Source organism: Cherax quadricarinatus, chromosome 91, assembly GCF_038502225.1.
Source record: "Cherax quadricarinatus isolate ZL_2023a chromosome 91, ASM3850222v1, whole genome shotgun sequence".
Classification (NCBI taxonomy): Eukaryota; Metazoa; Arthropoda; class Malacostraca; order Decapoda; family Parastacidae; genus Cherax; species Cherax quadricarinatus.
In genome coordinates, this window is record NC_091382.1 from 8,672,878 (window position 1) to 8,692,492 (window position 19,615).

A 19,615-nucleotide genomic window follows, 5' to 3' on the forward strand; every position below is an offset into this window, starting at 1 on the left:
TGCAATATAATGACATCCTTTATTGACTGTTTCGCCCACACGGTGGCGTTTATCATGTCACAGATTTGTTTGTGACTTGATAAAGTCCACTGTGTGGGCAAAATGTAGTCAATAAAGGATCTCATTATATTGTGTTTGTGTTTATTTTTCCATCATGTTGGTATTTATTCCATTTATCTCTGTACTGAAGAACAAAAAGTCATAATACTATGACCTGAACAATACGAGTACACTAAGTGTCAGGGGCCCCAAGACTGTTCAACTGCCTCCCAGCATATGTAAGGGGGATTACAAATAGATCCCCTGGCTGTCTTCAAACAGGCACCTAGAGTCAGTACCTGACCAGCAGGGCTGTGTTTCGTACGTAGGTTACGTGCAGCTAGCAGTAACAGCCTGGCTGATCAGGCTTTGATCCACCATGAGGCCTGCTCACAGACCAGGCCATGGGGCCATAGATCCCCCAAAACCCTCTCCTGGTGTACTCCAGGTATAAACTAATAACTCGCACATAACAGAGAACTACGACGACGTTTCAGTCAGACTTGTAAATGGACCGAAATGTCATCACAGACATCTCTCTGTTATGTGCAAGTTGTGTAAATATTATAGTAATGGGGAGCTTACCTCATGATCAGAGTGGTGGTTGTGAGCTCCCCAGCGTGGTCTTGAAGGATGGGGGTAGTGAGCCACTTCCTGAGGGTAGTGACCTGGGTCATGGCAGTAGTGCAGGTGGTCAGGGGACACTTCCTGAGCATCTGAAGAGTCCGCACTGCTGTGGTCACTCATGTGAGTGTAGGGAGCAGCGAAGTGTCCCGGGTAAGCCAGAGGCAACACAGGAACACCATTGGCAGTCATCAAAGGGGCTAACGGCATAGGTTTTCGTCGTCTTTTGCAGAAGAAAGAGAATGTTGACACAAATTTAAAAAAAATATATATATATATATAGAAGGAGGTTTCCACTTTTCTTTTGAAGCAGAAAAAGAGTGTAAATTTAAGTTTTTGTTTGCTTTTGCAAAACAAAAAGAATATAGATACAGGTTTTCATCTCTTTTACAAGAGAAAAAGAACACAGACAGATTTCCACTTTTTGCAGGAGAATATAGACAGATTTCTGTCATCTTTTGAATAAAAATACGATCATGAAACAATAAGCTGTTTATGGGATTTTTTTTTTTTCGAAAAGACATTTCATCCACCAGGGACTTTTTTAAATTCCTGGAGGGTGATATGTCTTCTCAATAAAATGCTATAAATAGAATATTTTATCTTATTAATAGACCTTTAATATACACCACGAATATACAGGAAGCAAAAGACTGTAAAGTGGAGGCCATTACAGCCTTTATTTTTTGCTTTCAAATGCAAATAGAAGCCTGATAAAATGTTTACACTATCTTATATTAAGTGAGCAACAGAACTAGGCCTAAAAATGCATATACAGTACACACATTAGTTATCTTAAAATATTTTCATCCTTAGCTTATAAAGAGTGGTGACTATATTTAAGAATTAAGAGTAAGACGGAGAGTAGGATAGCAGATGAACAAGGCGGCTTTAGGAAAGGTAGGGGGTGTGTGGACCAGGTGTTTACTGTGAAACATATAAGTGAACGGTATTTAGATAAGCGTGAAGAGGTTCTTGTGTCATTTATGAATTTGGAAAAGGCATATGACAGGGTGGATAGGGGGGCAATGTTGCAGGTGTATGGTATAGGAGGTAGGTTACTGAAAGCAGTGAAGAGTTTTTACAAGGATAGTGAGGCTCAGGTTAGGGTATGTAGGAGAGAGGAAGATTATTTCCTAGTAAAAGTAGGCCTTAGACAAGGATGTGTGATGTCACTGTGATTGTTTAATATATTTATAGATGGGGTTGTAAAAGAAGTGAATGCAAGGGTGTTGGCAAGAGGTGTGGAGTTAAAAGATAAAGAATCAAACACAAAGTGGGAGTTGTCACAGTTGCTCTTTGCTGATGACACTGTTTTTGGGAGATTCTGAATAGAAGTTGCAGAGGTTGGTGGATGAATTTGGTAGGGTATGTAAGAGAAGAAAATTAAAAGTGAATATAGGGCAGAGCAAGGTTATGAGGATAACAAAAAGATTAGGTGGTGAAAGATTGGAGGGAGAGAGTATGGAGGAGGTGAATGTATTCAGATATTTAGGAGCGGACGTGTCAGCAGATGGATCTATGAAGGAGGAGGTCAATCATAGAATTGATGAGGGGAAAAGGGTGAGTGGTGCACTTAGGAGTCTGTGGAGACAAAGAACTTTGTCTGTGGAAGCAAAGAGGGGAATGTATGAAAGTATAATTGTACCAACACTCTTGTATGGGTGTGAAGCATGGGTGATGAATGTTGCAATGAGGAGAAGGCTGGAGGCAGTGGAGATGTCATGTCTGAAGGCAACATATGGTGTGAATATAATGCAGAGAATTCATAGTTTGGAAATTAGGAGAAGGTGTGGGATTACCAAAAGTATTGTCCAGAGGGCTGAGGAGGGGTTGTTGAGGTGGGTCTGACAAAATGGAACAAAACATAATGACTTCAAAAGTGTATAAATCTGTAGTGGAGGGAAGGCGGAGTAGGGGTCGGCCTAGAAAGGGTTGGAGGGAGAGGGTAAAGGAGGTTTTGTGTGCGAGGGGCTTGGACTTCCAGCAAGCGTACGTGAGCGTATTTGATAGGAGTGAATGGAGACAAATGGTTTTTAATACTACTTGACGTGCTGTTGGAGTGTGAGGAAAGTAACATTTATGAAGGGATTCAGGGAAACTGGCAGGCAGGACTCAAGTCCTGGAGATGTGAAGTACAGTGTCAGCACTCTCAAGGAGGGGTGTTAATGTTGCAGTTTTATAACTGTAGTGTAAGCACCCCTTTCGTAAGACAGTGATGGAGTGAAGGATGATGAAAGTTTTTCTTTGGGCCACCCTGCCTTGGTGGGAGACGGCCGATGTGTTAATAATAAGTCTGAATAATGAATATTCATCCTAGAGGGATTAGTACTAAACTTGCACACAAAAATCACTCCATATGAAAGCAAAAGACTTGGCAGATGATGCAACATTCCCCCAATGAAAAGCAGAAGTGAATATCAAAATGGTATACAATACCAACAGGTTGGTAGGCAAGACACATAGGTTACAGTTACGCAACTTTATTCTGAAAAGTTTTGCCTACACAGTAAGCTTCTTCAGTCAAGTACAGAACGCAGGCAGGAGCAGTAGAGATGTGAAGACGATGTAATCAGTCCACCACCCTTTGATATTCACTATGTCACACATTGCAACACAATACCATCTTGGTAGAGAAGATAAAACACCTTGGACAACCTTTTCAAGTGAGAATTGTTTGATCCGAGAGGGACCTGACCTCTCGGTGGCTACATTCTCTCTACTACTACTGTGCATCTCTCCTTCCTACAGTATATAAGTCTCCACACTGTCGCTTGATCTTCAGATTGTTTCAGGCTATGGAACAGAACCCTTCATCAGGCTGAGGGACTGACAACCTCAAATCTACGACTTCAAGGGTGATGGACTGATTACATTGTCTTCACATCTCTACTGCTCCTGCCTAATTCTGTACTCTACTGAAGAAGCCTACTGTGTAGGTGAAATGTTTCGGAATAAAGTTGCCTATGTGTCTTACCAACCAAAAAGCAGGAGAGCCACTAGCAGGATAAGAGACAACACAATAATTGTCAGGGGCCCCAAGACTGTTCAATTGCCTCCCAGCATACATATGGGAGATTACCAATAGACCCCTGGCTGTCTTCAAGAAGGCACTCGACATGCACCTAAAGTCAGTACCTGACCAGCCAGGCTGTGGTTCATATGTTGGGTTGCATGCAGCCAACAGTAACAGCCTGGTTGATCAGGCCCTGATCCACCATGAGGCCTGGTCACAGACTGGGCCGCGGGGGCGTTGATCCCTGAAACCCTCTCCAGGTAATGTGTACTGTATATGCATTTAGGCCTAGCTCTATTGCTCACTTAATGTAAGTAAGTTTATTCAGGTATACACAAATACAGTTACATAGATTATCATACATAGCAGCATGTGTGTAGAGAACCTGGGATAACCCAAAAAAGTCAGACGGAGTGACTTATTTCCATTGGGGTCCTTTTACCTTATTATTATAATATAAAGGTTATAATATTTTCTTATTATTCTATAATGAAGATAACATCTTATTATTATGCTAAAAAGACTATCTACTACACGAGGGTCATTACTAGGAATAAGGTAAAATTTACACGAATGTTAGCTAAAAAAATAGAAAATCATTCCCCTCCCTTTCTGTAGCTACATTCATCAGACACCTTTTGGCACTCTTCTCTTTGACATGTGTGGGTAGTCTGTTCCATTCCTTTACTGCTGTACAATAAAAGGTGTTTGAAGCCTGGCCAATGACTGTGGGTACTACAAAGTTGTGCTCTCTCCCCCTAGTACTATGATTGCTTTGGTTACCAACCTTGACAAAATTGACATCAAGATATTCTGGACACTATTTGTGAGCAATTTTATAAACATGATTTAGCTTTAGTTGTTTTACTCTGTCTTCAACATTCAGCATATCCAACTGCTGTAATTCATCCCGGCCTACATGCTCTCTTGGACCCAGGTCCAGGATGAATCTTATTATTTTGTTCTGGGTGATTTGCAGTCTATCTTTCAGTTTTTTTGTCAAGGCAGTTCCATGAAGAGCAAGCGTAATCCATATGGCATTGTATAAGGGCTAGACATAGGGTCCTGCGAGCCTCAGTAGGTAGACACTGTGCTTGTCTATACAGAAACTTCAGTCTGGCATTCGCTTTCTTTACTACACTGTTCCCTATCAATTCTCCTGACATGCATGGGTCAAAGGGGATTCCCAGATATTTTACTGAAGAAACCAAAGTGATGGGCTCCCCATTACACTGAACATTAAAATTATTTACCCTTCTCAGTTTATGTTTCGTGCCAAAGAGAATGGCTTCAGTTTTCCCGAGGTGTAATGATAGTTTGTTGTCTACTAACCATTTGCTGCAGGACTCCAGTTCCAGTGTTAAAACATTAGCTATATCTTGTGGATCTTTACCTGACACTAACAGGGCACTGTCATCTGCATACAGTAGGAGTTTGCACTTGACACTGATAGGCATGTCATTGACATAAGAATATTAAGGGGCCCAGAATACTACCTTGGGGAACTCCACATGTTATCGGCAGGGGTTCTGATTCCGTTTTGTTGATTTTGACTATTTGTCTCCTGTTGCTAAGGTAGGACTTAAACCAGTCTACAGAACCTATACCAATAGCTTGAAGTTTTTTACATAATATACTGTGGTTGACAGTATCGAAGGCCTTTTGCAGGTCTAAGGTTACCATACCTATGAGGTTCCCCTTTGACATTTCAGTTCTCAGGTAATCCATCAGATTAATTAGGGAGGTGTCGGTTGAGTAGGATCTTCTAAAGCCCGATTGATAGCTATGGAGAATGTTGTTGTCATTAAGGTACTTAACTACTTGAGAGTACACCGCCCTCTCTAGAATTTTAGATATTATACCGAGTATACTAACAGGCCTATAGTTGCTGACATCAGACCTACTATTTTTCTTGAAGATAGGAGTAACTCTGGCCTCCTTGAACCCCTCTGGTATAGTATTAGTGGTGATTGATAGATTTATTATGTGAGCAATAGGGATTGACAGTTCAGAAGCACCATCTTTTAGGAACTTAGATGGGATGCTATCAGGGCCTGTGCTCTTAGTTGGGTTTAACCTGCTTAGTTCTTTTTGAATAAAGTCATGAGATACACTTACTAGTTGACAACTGTTTGGGGTTACCCCTTTATTGGTATAGTATGTTTGAAACTTATCAGAGTCTGTGTTAAAGGTATTTGATGCAGCTGGTAGTTTACTTACTAGTGTTGATGCAACAAATGCGTAGTAGGAATTAAAGCAATTTGCCACCTTAGATGTTTCGTGGCATACCTCAGTATCGATAGTGAGTACTATGTTAGACCTATCTACTGTTTTAGTTGTTGCCAGAGCTTTCTGGGGTTATGCTTATACTCTTCAATTTTTGAGCAATAGTGCTTTGCCTTTGCTCCTTTTATAAGTCTCTGTACTCTGTTCCTCACCCTTTGGAATTCATTTAGTGCTGCAATATCCTGTCTGTTTGCTTTAAATCTTTTAAGCAGCTGGTCTCTGAATTTCATATTATCTAATATGTCAGTAGTCATCCAGGGTTCAGTTCTTCATTTAATCCTAACCTCTTTAACTAGTGCAATATTATCAAGGATAGTAGTGAACATTGTTTTGAATTTTTCCCAGGCATCATTTACGTCTGTGCAACTTGTTATCTCTGTCGTCACAATTGTGTAGCCTATTTACCAGTGTTTCTTTACTGAAGTTTCTAGTTGGCCTCATTTTTATTGTCCTGTGTAGGCCTATCCTATCCCTAGTGATTTTCCTGGTGCAGTAAATGATGAAATGATCACTAAGACCTGTGGTAATGACGCCTGACTGACTAATGTTCTTAGCGCGGTTACAAAGTATCTGGTTAATTAGTGTGGCTGAGAACTGTGTGATCCGGGTTGGTGTATTAATTAGTCGAGTGTAACTATTTAAACCTAGAATTTGCTTATACCTTTTGCATAGCCTGTTATTTTGCTGCTGAAAACAGATACTGAAGTCGCCCAGTATTATTGTCTCGCAACTGTTTTCAAGTCCGGACAATACTCTGGAAAAGTCTTCTAAGAACTGGTCCTGGGTAGGAGGGCGGTAACTAGTTCCTACTAAGATGGGTTTGGTCTTGGGAAGCAGCACTTCAAACCATAGGATCTCCAGTTTATTGTTATTTAAATCAGGTCTTGGGTTGTAAGCTAAGTCATTTCTAATGTAGGCACATACTCCACCACCCTTTCTGTTCCTATCTAAGCATTTTATATTGTAACCTTCTATTTTGACCTCATCGTCAGTCACCGTATCATTCAACCAGGATTCAGAGATGGTTATAACTGCCGCCCTAATTTTGTTAGCTAGAATCCTAATCTCTGCCAATTTAGGAAGAAGTGATCTTGCGTTGACATGAATAAAGTGAAGGCCTGTTTTCATAAAACAATTATAATCATCAATATATGGCAATGGGTCATTTGTATTAAAATTAGGTAAATCAATGTCATCATTGCTAAAGGGTAACTGTGCCAAAGTGCATTTGTTACACACAAAATGAATTCTGGCACCATTGCTATAACTGAACATACATCCATCAAGCACCCACCCCTTACACATTTTGCATAAGGTGCCTTTTCTGTTTTTCATGCGTACTTTAGTACAGTGTATGCACCTGTTTGGTAGTGTTTGAGATAATAATGGTTGTATTGTCTCACATTGACCTATGTATGCATTACATATGGAGTTAAGGTTATCATTTCTAGCTACTATACAGTCATTATCACCGTCATTTATCTGTCTGTTTTGCCTTTGCACAATAGTTTGAGGTTCTGGATTAATTTGGATATCACCACTTAAGAGCACTACAATAAGGGCTGTGTGCCACTGTTTTTGTTTGGGTATGCGGTGTTGCCATACCTTGCGGCGATAGTGACAATTACTTTTCTGGTAGGATGGTAACTGTTGGGCTTTTACTGTCCAGGGCGCTGTTACTCCATTCACCTTTTCCAGCCCCCATGACTGATTTCTTTCTTCATGGAATTGAAGAAGAAAGATAAATATAATTATGGCAGCCTGTACCCCCCTAATGCATGCCATTTTCACTCTTCGCTCTTTTACTCATATACAATAATATTTATTTCTCTTTTCCAGTCACCTAGTACACTTAGTATCTGCTTTAGCAATCACCACTGAATTACTAGTAAATTTTCTTCTACAAAACCCTCTTCACTGCTCACTTTTCCCTTAACTTCACACACCCCTTACAGTTAACCCCTTATTACACACTCCCCTTCCCGTCTGACTTCACCAATTAACCTCTAACTCCTTTCCATTCTGGAAGACCAGAAAGGTTTAATCACTGGTTTTATCCTTCCAAATCCCCCTCAATTCCATTTATCGGGGGTTGTGTCGTGTTGTTGTCTCCTGACCTGGTCTGCTGACTCAGCCATTTTTAAAACACTGAGGGAAGTAAACGTCACCTACAACCTGACTTTCCTTGAGATTATAGATATATTTGGCGTTTTCTGCTATGATTCTCTCACTGTACACTGGTCAGCTGAATATAGGTCAGCTACTAAAATATTAACCTTGACTGTTTAACTATTCACTTCTTTCCCACGACTGCACTGAGGGATAACCGTCCTATAATCTTGGAGTTTTGTACTGTTGATTTGACGATGTCTCCTGTGTTTCGCACTGGTACAGGTGATATGATGGTGGTACAGATATGATGCTACTGTCAACAGATGAATGTCAGTAAACATGAGAATTTCACTTCGCTAGTTGTGCTAGTGTAAACATGTTATCAGGTTTCTATATGCATTTGAAAGTGAAAAATAAAGGCTACAATTCCCTTGACAGCAGCAGCCCAGGCCCTACAGTAGATGACAAAATAAACTAGAGATTATAATCAAAACAAAGCATTAAACCCATGTCATTCAGCACTGCAGAAATATTTATAGGAAACTTCTTATTGCAGCTCAGTATATTGTTGATTTCAATTTGTAAGTTAGCCTAGTATTTTGTGTTAAATTATAAATTATGGTTAGTCGAGTTTAAAGCCTATCAGCAAAGGTTTGGCAAGAGAAACTTATGCCCATTTTAAGACAATTCTTTAATGGAAACGTTTTCTCGCCACGAGTACTTCTAGAGGATGGAAAAACCACTAGTGGCAAAACGTTCCCCTTAATGTTCTGAACTGTTCATATCTTTTGACCATACCCTTATGGGTTTAGTGCTTCCCCGTGATTACTATAATTATGCCCCCCACCTTGCTGGTAGCTCCATTTATTTACTTCATGTTGATAAATTAGACACATGTGCAACTCTTGGGTATCTTTGAGGAAACGTTTCGCCACACAGTGGCTTCATCAGTCCATACGTAGGAGAAACTTGAATAACAGGAGGAGAATGAGGTAATCAGTCCCTCAACCTTGAGTCGATGTGTTCAGTCCATCGACTGATGTGTTCAGTCCATCTAATTTATCAACATGTCGGTTCTCTGAACCATTCATCTACAAATATTTACTTCACGTTTTAACTCAAATCTGAGAGTTTTCCAGTTACCTTTTACACTGTTAGAGTGAACAAATCTGCTACCAGTAGTTTATGAAACAATTGTCAGGTGAAGTTTGTTAAGTTACCTTTTCCGTTGTTTGTAACAGAGACAAGCAATAGCTGTCACAGTAGACAGGAAGACCACCACAGCTCCCACCAGGATGGCTAACTCTGCAGTCTAGTACACCACAAAGAAAGGGATTAGAAATATTGTGCATTACTACATTATGTTTGTTCTTCAGCACAAGACATGGTAATATAATAATCAACAAACAAAATATATATACAGCCTCTCCTCACTTACCGATGTAATTGTTTACTTACTACTCGGATTTACTATGGGCTCCCTGACCAGTATGTATACCTAAATAATGTATATTAGACCTGATTTCCTCTATTCTGTTTATTACAATATACAGTACACTACTGCATAAACATTTAAAAATATTCCAATGTTATGAATGGTGCAAAGGTGCATTAAAACAGTATCAAAGATGGTCAACACAAACCCTCTACCATTATAGTATGCTCCTCACTTAGGGACGAATTCGTTTACCCACGTGATCTTAGGAACAGAACTCCATCATTAAGTGAGGAGTGGCTGTATATGTATGTATATAAGTACGTGTATCTGTTATATACTCATCTTCATTCACAACCTGTCAATGAACCAGAACAGGTCTCGGCTTCACCTACAATGTGAATTTATTTTGTCTAAGGAATTCCTATAAGTATATTAAGGCATAATAACCTTTCCAGAGGAATAGATTTGTCTTATTATATTCTTCATTTAAGCTCTGTCATATGTCACTATCTGGTATCTGATGGCATGGTCACATCTATTAGAAAATGGTCACCGAGGTGATCTGAGTGGCCATATAGACCAGGATAGTGTTGTTTATTGAGCTTCTATTTTTGGATTTTAAAGATGGATCCTTTTGTTCATTTTCAAATAAAGCTGTTCAGTTTTAACTGTCTACTGAAATATGAACTTGTCCCATTATGTTGGACTTTTTAAGGGAAAATTAGTAATAAAATATATAATAAAAAGTCAAAATGTTAGAGTTATATATGGATTCTGCCTCCACATCACTCTCCAGATTGTTCCACTTCCTGTGTGTGGTTTGTGTGTGTGGTGTGTGTGTGTGTGTGTGTGTGTGCGGTGTGTGTGCGGTGTGTGCGGTGTGTGTGTGTGCGGTGTGTGTGTGTGTGCGGTGTGTGTGTGTGTGTGTGTGTGTGTGCGGTGTGTGTGTGTGTGTGCGGTGTGTGTGTGTGTGTGTGCGGTGTGTGTGTGTGCGGTGTGTGTGTGTGCGGTGTGTGTGTGTGTGTGTGTGTGTGTGTGGTGTGTGTGTGGTGTGTGTGTGTGTGTGCAGTGTGTGTGTGTGCGGTGTGTGTGTGTGTGTGTGTGTGTGTGTGTGTGTGTGTGTGTGTGTGTGTGTGTGTGTGTGTGTGTGTGTGTGTGTGGGGTTGTGTGTGTGTGGGGTTGTGTGTGTGTGGGGTTGTGTGTGTGTGGGGTTGTGTGTGTGTGGGGTTGTGTGTGTGTGGGGTTGTGTGTGTGTGGGGTTGTGTGTGTGTGGGGTTGTGTGTGTGTGGGGTTGTGTGTGTGTGGGGTTGTGTGTGTGTGGGGTTGTGTGTGGGGTTGTGTGTGTGTGTGTGTGTGGGGTTGTGTGTGTGTGGGGTTGTGTGTGTGTGGGGTTGTGTGTGTGTGGGGTTGTGTGTGTGTGGGGTTGTGTGGGGGGGGGTTGTGTGAGTGTGTGTGTGTGTGGGGTTGTGTGTGTGTGTGGGGTTGTGTGTGTGTGTGGGGTTGTGTGTGTGTGTGGGGTTGTGTGTGTGTGTGGGGTTGTGTGTGTGTGTGGAGTTGTGTGTGTGTGGGGGGTTGTGTGTGTGTGGGGTTGTGTGTGTGAGGGGTTGTGCGGTGTGTGTGTGAAAAGTTTTATTGGCTAACCTGCAATATATGTCCTTGTTTCATTGGCTGAGGTAACCTCATTCCTTTAAACTGGAGGCCAGATGGTAGTAGTGATCTCAACTGGCCCTTCCTGCCTCTCAGCGCCTGCCGTAACTGGGCAGCCTCGACTATAGCCTGTGTTACAGGGTCAACAGCATACACATACACATCTGTCCTGTAAATTAATAATAAACAAATACCACAATAACCTTAAAATACTAAAATTATCAAGAGAGGAGAATTACCCGTCATCATAAAGGGAAAGCCTAGACTCTCAAGACAACTAAGTGAATCACGTTAATAGTTTACAATACCAAAAAGTTGATGAATAAGACGCATCCAACACTTGGGAAGCTTTAATGATGAGACATTTCACATGTGCACAAACAAGGCTTTTTCAATCAAATAACATGGTGATTTTTTGTTTGTTTTTTACTTTAGACACCCTTCAAAGGAGATTCCTCAAAGCCAGTGAGGGTTTCTTGATCCAATGAATAAGACCTGCTCTCCTCTTCTTTGGATAAGACCCGAATGTTTCCCATTCCCCAAGTGCTGTATAGCCCCTACAGATTTAGCACTACCCTCTTAAATATAATATTATTATTTTTTTTTTTTATCACACTGGCCGATTCCCACCAAGGCAGGGTGGCCCGAAAAAGAAAAACTTTCACCATCATTCACTCCATCACTGTCTTGCCAGAAGGGTGCTTTACACTACAGTTTTTAAACTGCAACATTAACACCCCTCCTTCAGAGTGCAGGCACTGTACTAAATATAATAATATTAATAATATACTATAGGCAAATGGAGTGATAATTTTGACATTCAGTCCCTTAGCTTTACACAGATCAAGACTAAGAACCTCATATATCTTAAAATGATTTCACTACCATAAAAATGCTTTCATTATAGCAACAGGACTTACACTATGGTGTATGTGTACTCTTACAACGAATAAACAGAGGCTACTCACGCTGTGGTGTGGGCAGCATCACCGTCTACATGGGGAGCGATCCTCTGAACGCGGACGTCAAGGCCAGAAACATTAGTCAGCATCCTGGGAAATAAGCGTTTTTTCGTTATCTTGCGTCAAAGTAGTCGTTATGTGTCTTAATTAATGGGGGTTTAAAGCCTATTCACTGTATGACGTCCTGAACGGTTGGTAAATGGGGTTATGTAAAGCCTCTATACTGCGCTACAGCCATTAAAGTTGCATATATCCTATTCACTGCTAGTCAACAAAACTTTAATATCAACAAAAAGGTATTAAACTCAGTATATATACATACATACACCTCACAGTGTACATATTCTTTCATCATTCAATACTATGTGTAAGGAAGGAACTGATGAATAAATGAAGGCTTTCGACAACAGTTTTCAGTCCTGGCCAGAATAAAATGTATTGACTAGTCTTTTTATATCTACTTATCCATGTATATCTAACAGTAAATAGGTATATAGTTGTGGGTTGCATCCTGGGACAAAACCTAAATGAAACTTAGACATGTGCTACATGTGGGTATCTTTATTGTAGATGTTTTGCCATCCAGTGGCTTTATCAATACAGATTCTAGGACATAACTTTAAGACAGTAGAACTATATACAAAAGATGAGGTAATCAATCCCTCAGCCTTGAGGGATTGATTACAGTGCTCTTCACACCAACTCCAAGGCTGAGGGACTGATTACCTCATCTTTTGTATATAGTTCTACTGTCTTAAAGTTATGTCCTAGAATTTGTATTGATAAAGCTACTGGATGGCGAAATGTCAACAATAAAGATACCCAGATGTAGCATGTGTGTCTAACTTTCATCTTGTCGGTATTGTATACCATTCATATACAAAACCTAAATGAGGATGAGCCCTAACACTTGGCTCCCCTTGGTAAACAGGGAATAACCCAACTGCATTAAAAAATGTTAGGGATGTTTTCTTTAGTAAGTGCCAATGAGTCCTCACCCCTGAATGTGGTGCAGGTGAGGTTCCACATCTCTGGGTGTTGCTCCCACCTCCACCACCAAGTGACCACCAGCACCAATTACATATACCTGTGTGCAATATCCATACTGAATAACATGGCATAATACTGTGATAGGAACATTACACAAATAACAAGCACTAGACCTACTTGGACTAGTTAATTAATAGTCCAAGTCGAACCAAAACGTCGTCAATTGTGTATTATTCGTACCGTACTATTATATATACATATAGATGATACCGTAAATTAACTGCATCATAGAAGAATAACATTTACATAAAGTAAGTAGAGCTGGTACCATGATTTAACTTCATCTTTCAAAACTAAACCGATCTGAAAAAAATAAAAATTTAACTATGTAATCAGAAAATCTTCAAAGACAAGACTTCAAAATGCCATGAAAATATGAAGCAATCTAATACTTTTGTTACTTACAAAGACATTTGCTATGGCTGTGCGACCGGTAGGAGCACCATGTTGATCAGTGGCTCTTACATCAAAACCAAACATTTTTCCAGCTTCATTCTCCAGGGAGCCTACCACCACTACCTGTACAAGCACAAAAATATTAGAGTTTAGTATGTTAATTATTTGATTTGGCTTAAAACTTTATGTATTTGGTTAAAATATGTCATATTTGTTATTGCTTGCAATTTCTTCCTTCTTATTTTTGTTAAATACTGTATCCTGTAGACTATATTAACGACATTTGAAACAATTAAAAAAAGAGAAAGTATTTTCTCTCTACGATGAATCATTGTCAAGAGCTTAACCAGTAATATACTAAGCTTGGCATAAGGAAAATGGTGCTTCCACCCGTCTTTGCAATAAATGACCCACACAGGTTTGCTATTTCACTTTAATAATATAATTATTAATGGTAATTCATTAATTAATATCAAACAATTTACAAGTTACCAATGAACCATCTGAACTACTGGGAATCGGTAAACTGGAGGGGACTAGATTCACTTGCGGTGTACCTGACCAGATGAAGGATCCACAGTAAACTTGGTAGTAGCATCTTTGGCTCCCTCCCCTGGTAAAATCTCATAACGCACCTCACCGTTCACACCAAGGTCTGGATCATGTGCCTGGGGAACAAGATTCACATTCAATGTTGTTTACAAGATTATATACGAATAAATGATCAATGGTTACAATCATCATTTATTCACAATTTAAAGAAAACAGGTTAAAAATGCCTGATTTTTAAACACCTTATGTGCAGTCACTTCTCTGATTATTTTAAGCTATATACAATATGCTGCATATTTTAGCTTGGTGAAAAAAAAAAACTTGATTGTGAGTGGGGGATGTTGTTATTCGTCTGTTAAAGCAGTGGGTGTAATCTACCCAAATATAACGGTTAGGTTAGGTAAGATTCTTCAGGAAACAACGCAACTGTTTCCTGACGCTAGTCTCAGTCACATGATGACTCGCCAATGGAGCTCTTGGTTATGTGGCCAAGGCCTTCCATTAGCTGACCGGTCCAGTCCTTTAAAATTTAAGTTTATAAATATAACCTTCTAAAAATATAATGTTTTTTCCTTTACGATATGAATGAAAACACTGCAGCACTCAATGTTATCTACAATGAACATCTGCTATCATACATAGCTAACTTCATCCATTTTCAGGAAATGGTGAAGAGATTTGTGAGTAGGTATGCTTAAACTCCTAATCTTTTTCAATTACTACTGAAAATCTTTGATTTACCTAACAACATAAGAACATTGCAGTTGGCCTACAGGCCCATGCTGGGCCTGTCCTCACAGTGAATTACTGTCACTCGCATGCGTGTGCATGTTTATTTTTGTTTTAAATTTAACCAAAGTGCTCCCTGATTACTGGTGACTAGATCATTCCCAGTTTTCTCGACCCCAGGAAAGACTAGAGAGAGAGAAGGAAAGTCCAGTACATTTGGTAACAAGTAATAAAGCGAGATAAACAAAGTCCTTTTGGTCAGCTACTAACAGTAATACGGGTAACAAAGTGTCCATAGGCTGCTGCTGCTGGGACTGCTGCCACAATGGGACGACCATGAGGGAGAAACCTGGGAGAGTTATCATTCTGGTCCTCCACCACCACAATTATCCACACTTCCTCCCATCCCAGCTCACCACCACCATCCATCAGCACACCAGGGGAGTTGATACTGCTTCTCTCTGCTGACAAAAACTATATGTTAAGCTCTGATCAAACGTCACACAAACATTACTCATATAGTGGCAGGCAGCTAAATAAAAATTAACTGAAGCACAATAAATACAGAAAAAGTGAGAATAAGACATCCAATGCATTTGTAATAATGTTTTGCCCACCACACGAATTAATAAAGTCCCTGGGGGATGAAACATTTTCACAATAAAATTCTATAACGTGAATATAGTGGAACCTCAAATTCTGAACTTAAACCGTTCCAGGACCTAGTTCTAAATTCATAAAAAGTTTGAAAAGTGAAGTAATATTTCCCATAAGAAATAATGGAAATACAATTAATCCGTTCCAGAACCCCCCCCCCCAAAAAAAAAGAGATTATTTTTAGTTAATTATGTAATAATAAATTTAAATAACATATAAAATAACATTTTTACTCACCTTTATTGCAGATTGGTGACGGCGTCTGGAAGATAGGGAGGAGGAGAGAGGGATTTAGGGTTAGTGTTTGGAAGGAGAATCCCCCTCCATAAGGACTTCAGGTAAAGCCCTCTCTGGGGTTACTTTCCTTCTCTGTCTTTTAATGCCACTAGGACCAGCTTGAGAGTCACTGGACCCTTGTCTCACAAAATAACTGTCCACAGTCCTCTGCTTCTGGCACCTCTAAGATTTGATGTGCAACTCTGGGTATCTTTATTAAGGAAACGTTTCGCCACACAGTGGCTACATCAGTCCATACACAGGAGAAACTTGAAGAACAGGAGGAGAATGAGGTAATCAGTCCCTCAACCTTGAGTCGATGTGGTCAGTCCATCAATCTTGAATATAATACGGCATATGAGCGGAGAAGCAGTTTATAAACCATAGGCAGGAGAGGTGCAGCAGTCGTAGGTGGTGTCACATTTGTCCAATGTGGATGTAGGTCGTGCCCAAGGGTTAGGCAAGCGAAGAATTCCCGAGTATTAAGATCCCAAGAAGTTGCAGTGTCTGACAGGATTGTAGATAAATGGTTCACAGAACCGACACGTTGATAAATTAGACACATGTGCAACTCTGGGTATGGACTGATGAAGCCACTGTGTGGCGAAACGTTTCCTTAATAAAAATAACCAAAGTTGCACATGTGTCTAATTTATCAACGTGTTGGTTCTGTGAACCATTTATCTACAAGCCTCTAAGATTTCCCTAAAATGGGACATGGTTTTGTCACTGAACTTGTTGCAAAGATAGCTTGTTTCAGCTTGCTCAGGGTGGTACTTCTCCACAAACATTTGGACATCATTCCACTTGGCACAAATCTCCTTAATCTTTGAAGAAGGCAGACAGGTCCACTACCCGGCAGTTCAAAAATAGGGGCAAGTTCGATAATAGGGACAATGTTGATTTGAAAAAAGCAGTTGGTTTTCGAAGAGTTCGATAACAGATACGTTCGAAATTTGAGGTTCCACTGTATAATGGAATAAAATACTGACACTCTGATAAATAAGGCATTGTTGAACATGTGACTTACCAAAATTCTACAACCCGTACTGTATGTCTTCAATACATACTGTCAATATTCCCTACCATACCACTGTATTATCACAAAGTGTATTATTCGTTGTAACTGAAATGTTCCATCTTTTGCTTTCTCTAGTTACACTAGTGTAGTTTAACTAGGCTCATGCAACTATTAACATAGGTAGGTACCGGGTAGCAGTGTTCCATGGCCTGTTAGGCAATGCTCTCGCCTCACACAGTGTCCATGGTTAGATTTCCGTAAAGGAGGTAAACATTGGGCGTGTTTCCTTGCACCTGCTGTCCCTGTTCACCTAGCAAGTAGGTACCTAGGTGTTAGTTGACTGGTTTGGGTCGCATCCTGGGGGCCATGACTGAGGACCTGAATGGAAATAAGACAGTTCCTCGATGACATACTGCCTTTCTTGGGTTATCCTGGGTGACTAACCCTTTAGGGATAAAAACCTGAACAAAATCTTATCTCTAGAAATAACAAAAAGGCACAATACCGTGAATGGAACAATACATATATAGCCCGCACATACGAGACAGGAGCTTACGAAGACATTTTGGTCCGACTTGGACCACTTACAAAGCCACATTAACAAAAAAGAAGGAAGGAGTATATATAGGGTACTAGACAGGGATGGGACAAGAGAGGTAGTAGGAAAGGAAGAAAAATAGTGGTAGAGGTAGTAGTAGTGGTGGTGGAGTCAGTCAAAGACTAAGAAAGAGGAGCACTGCAAGGAAGCTAGGGGCACAAAGGGTAGGAACAACAACACAGAGGGGAAAAAATAATAGTAATGGACCAGATATCCTAAGTAGAAAAAAGAAAAAAAAAAAAGCCCAAAGGAGAAAGAGGAAAGGGGAAGAGGGAGAATGGGGAAAAAAGAATCAAGTTAAGTCATGGGTGTTTTGAAGTTTGTAGCATTTTACAATGTAATGGGAAAGGAAGGCATCTACAGAGACAAAGCCACAACTAAGATTCATACAAGGAAAGTTGTGTATAAGGATGATTCAACCAGATGGCGACTGTGAAAGTTAGACATAGGGTAGACAGTTTTAGAAGAAGACCAGCCAATAGGATGACTGATCTCTGACATGACAGAAAAGAGCACTGTTGGTGTTGGCAAGCCTAACACTACTTTTGTGCTCACTCAGTGTCAGAAAGAGAATGGCTAGTATCTCCAAAGTATTCAAGAGGACAAGAGGAACAAGAAATAGAGTAGACACCAGGAGAATCTATAGAGGGAGGAGAGGTATGAACTAGATCAGTGTGAAGAGTGTTAGTCTGGCAAAATGTAAGTTTGATGTCTAAGGAACAGAGAGAGTTGTTGAGATTAGAAAGACTGGAGATATAAGTTGGCCTGTGATACTCCAATACTGAAACTATGTACTGTGCCAAAACAAAAACATTCACATTGCTAAACTCACAAACTAGTATTTAGTCACTTAGCCATAATACCAACTTACCTCATAATTTGTAATATTTTAAATTTAAGAATTAATCTAAGTCTGCCCGAAATGCCTAGCCATGCTAGGTGTTCTAGTGGCACACTCTGTAATTATTATTTTACTACATGTAAACCACACAATAATCAAATTCTGTAAACTCAGCGTTGTAATCCTTATAGAGAATAACTTTGAATAGGGAAGTGTACAGGTGAGTTGGTATCCTAGCTCAGCTCATTTCACTGATGGACCCAATTAAAGATATGCTGCCACCCTTTGGGATGCCACTCAGAAAAGTATATTAAGATTGGGTAAACAGGTACAAGTATAAGGAAGCATGTCCAACATCTTCACCAGGCCCAGGGTTGAACACGGGACCTTCAATACATAAATAACCAGCACATAGAAGAGAGAAGCTTATGACGTTGTTTCGGTTCGACTATTCTCGAGTTATTTGTTTATTGTTCCAGTCACAGTACTGTGCCTTTTTGTTCTTTACTGGTCCTCCAGTTGTGAACTGAAAACATGCTACCATGGAGCTGCCAGCCACCTGACATTCTACACTGTGTAAATTTATCAACCTACTTGAAGTATGTCGAGAGCTGTCGAAAGTTGTGCTAGTCATTCTTCGATGGTTCTTCAACCTCTGCCTCGATCTAGAAAAACCTGGCAGTGGTTCAACTTCTGCTGGAACACTTAGTAGAGGCATCGAGTCTACTCGAGACTTCCGTGAAGTGTTAGTAAGGCGGTCTGAATCTCCGTCAGCAGCCGCAAATGATAGAGAATCACCAGCTCGTGAGACATTGGTAGTCGAGGAGGTAACTGTGTATTCCAGGAAGTCCACACCACTTGCCTGCTGGTAGAAATGTTGCAACGCTCGTCCTCGCTCTGGCTTAATAGCTCGCACCTGGGGTAACAGGACATCTATAAGAAGCCGAATCAACAATATTTACTGTATTTTAATTTGTAATCGTCATTTTTGCTTATAGGACTAAAGTCTCTAACTAAAAAAAATCAATTAAGGATAATAACTCATTTGAGTGCAGTTTTACGTAATAGTTTTACCCAAATAATTTTATTAATTATGTAAATAAAAATTTAGAATTGCCTTAAAAATCTATTGCATATTTATCTGTAAACTACTTAACAAAAATATATTTGTTATAAAGACAAAAGCATAGGTAATAACCAAATGCTTCTAAGATGTAATGCTAATGAGGTACAAAATAAGGTTTTACCATTTTATTGAGAAGACATTTGCTCACCAGGGACTTAATCAGTTCACAGTTGTGAAGTACGGTACAATTCAATGGATCAAAATATACTCCATGAAGAGAAATGGTATAAAATACCGACAATATG

The 19,615-nt window shown here is 39.9% G+C and overlaps 1 protein-coding gene across 1 annotated transcript in view; it reads right to left on the bottom strand.

Moving 5' to 3' along the window:
* Positions 1 to 19,615, bottom strand: part of Cad89D (cadherin 89D) — a 62,037-nt gene that overhangs the window by 9,155 nt on the left and 33,267 nt on the right. Inside the window, exons 13-21 of the mRNA XM_053800013.2 lie at positions 18,839 to 19,160; positions 15,122 to 15,312; positions 14,128 to 14,238; positions 13,580 to 13,693; positions 13,123 to 13,211; positions 12,131 to 12,214; positions 11,157 to 11,331; positions 9,298 to 9,389; positions 625 to 886 (exon numbers count right to left, since the gene is read on the bottom strand). Coding sequence (XP_053655988.2) covers positions 625 to 886; positions 9,298 to 9,389; positions 11,157 to 11,331; positions 12,131 to 12,214; positions 13,123 to 13,211; positions 13,580 to 13,693; positions 14,128 to 14,238; positions 15,122 to 15,312; positions 18,839 to 19,160 — 1,440 coding nt within the window. The remainder of the gene's footprint in view (positions 1 to 624; positions 887 to 9,297; positions 9,390 to 11,156; positions 11,332 to 12,130; positions 12,215 to 13,122; positions 13,212 to 13,579; positions 13,694 to 14,127; positions 14,239 to 15,121; positions 15,313 to 18,838; positions 19,161 to 19,615) is intronic.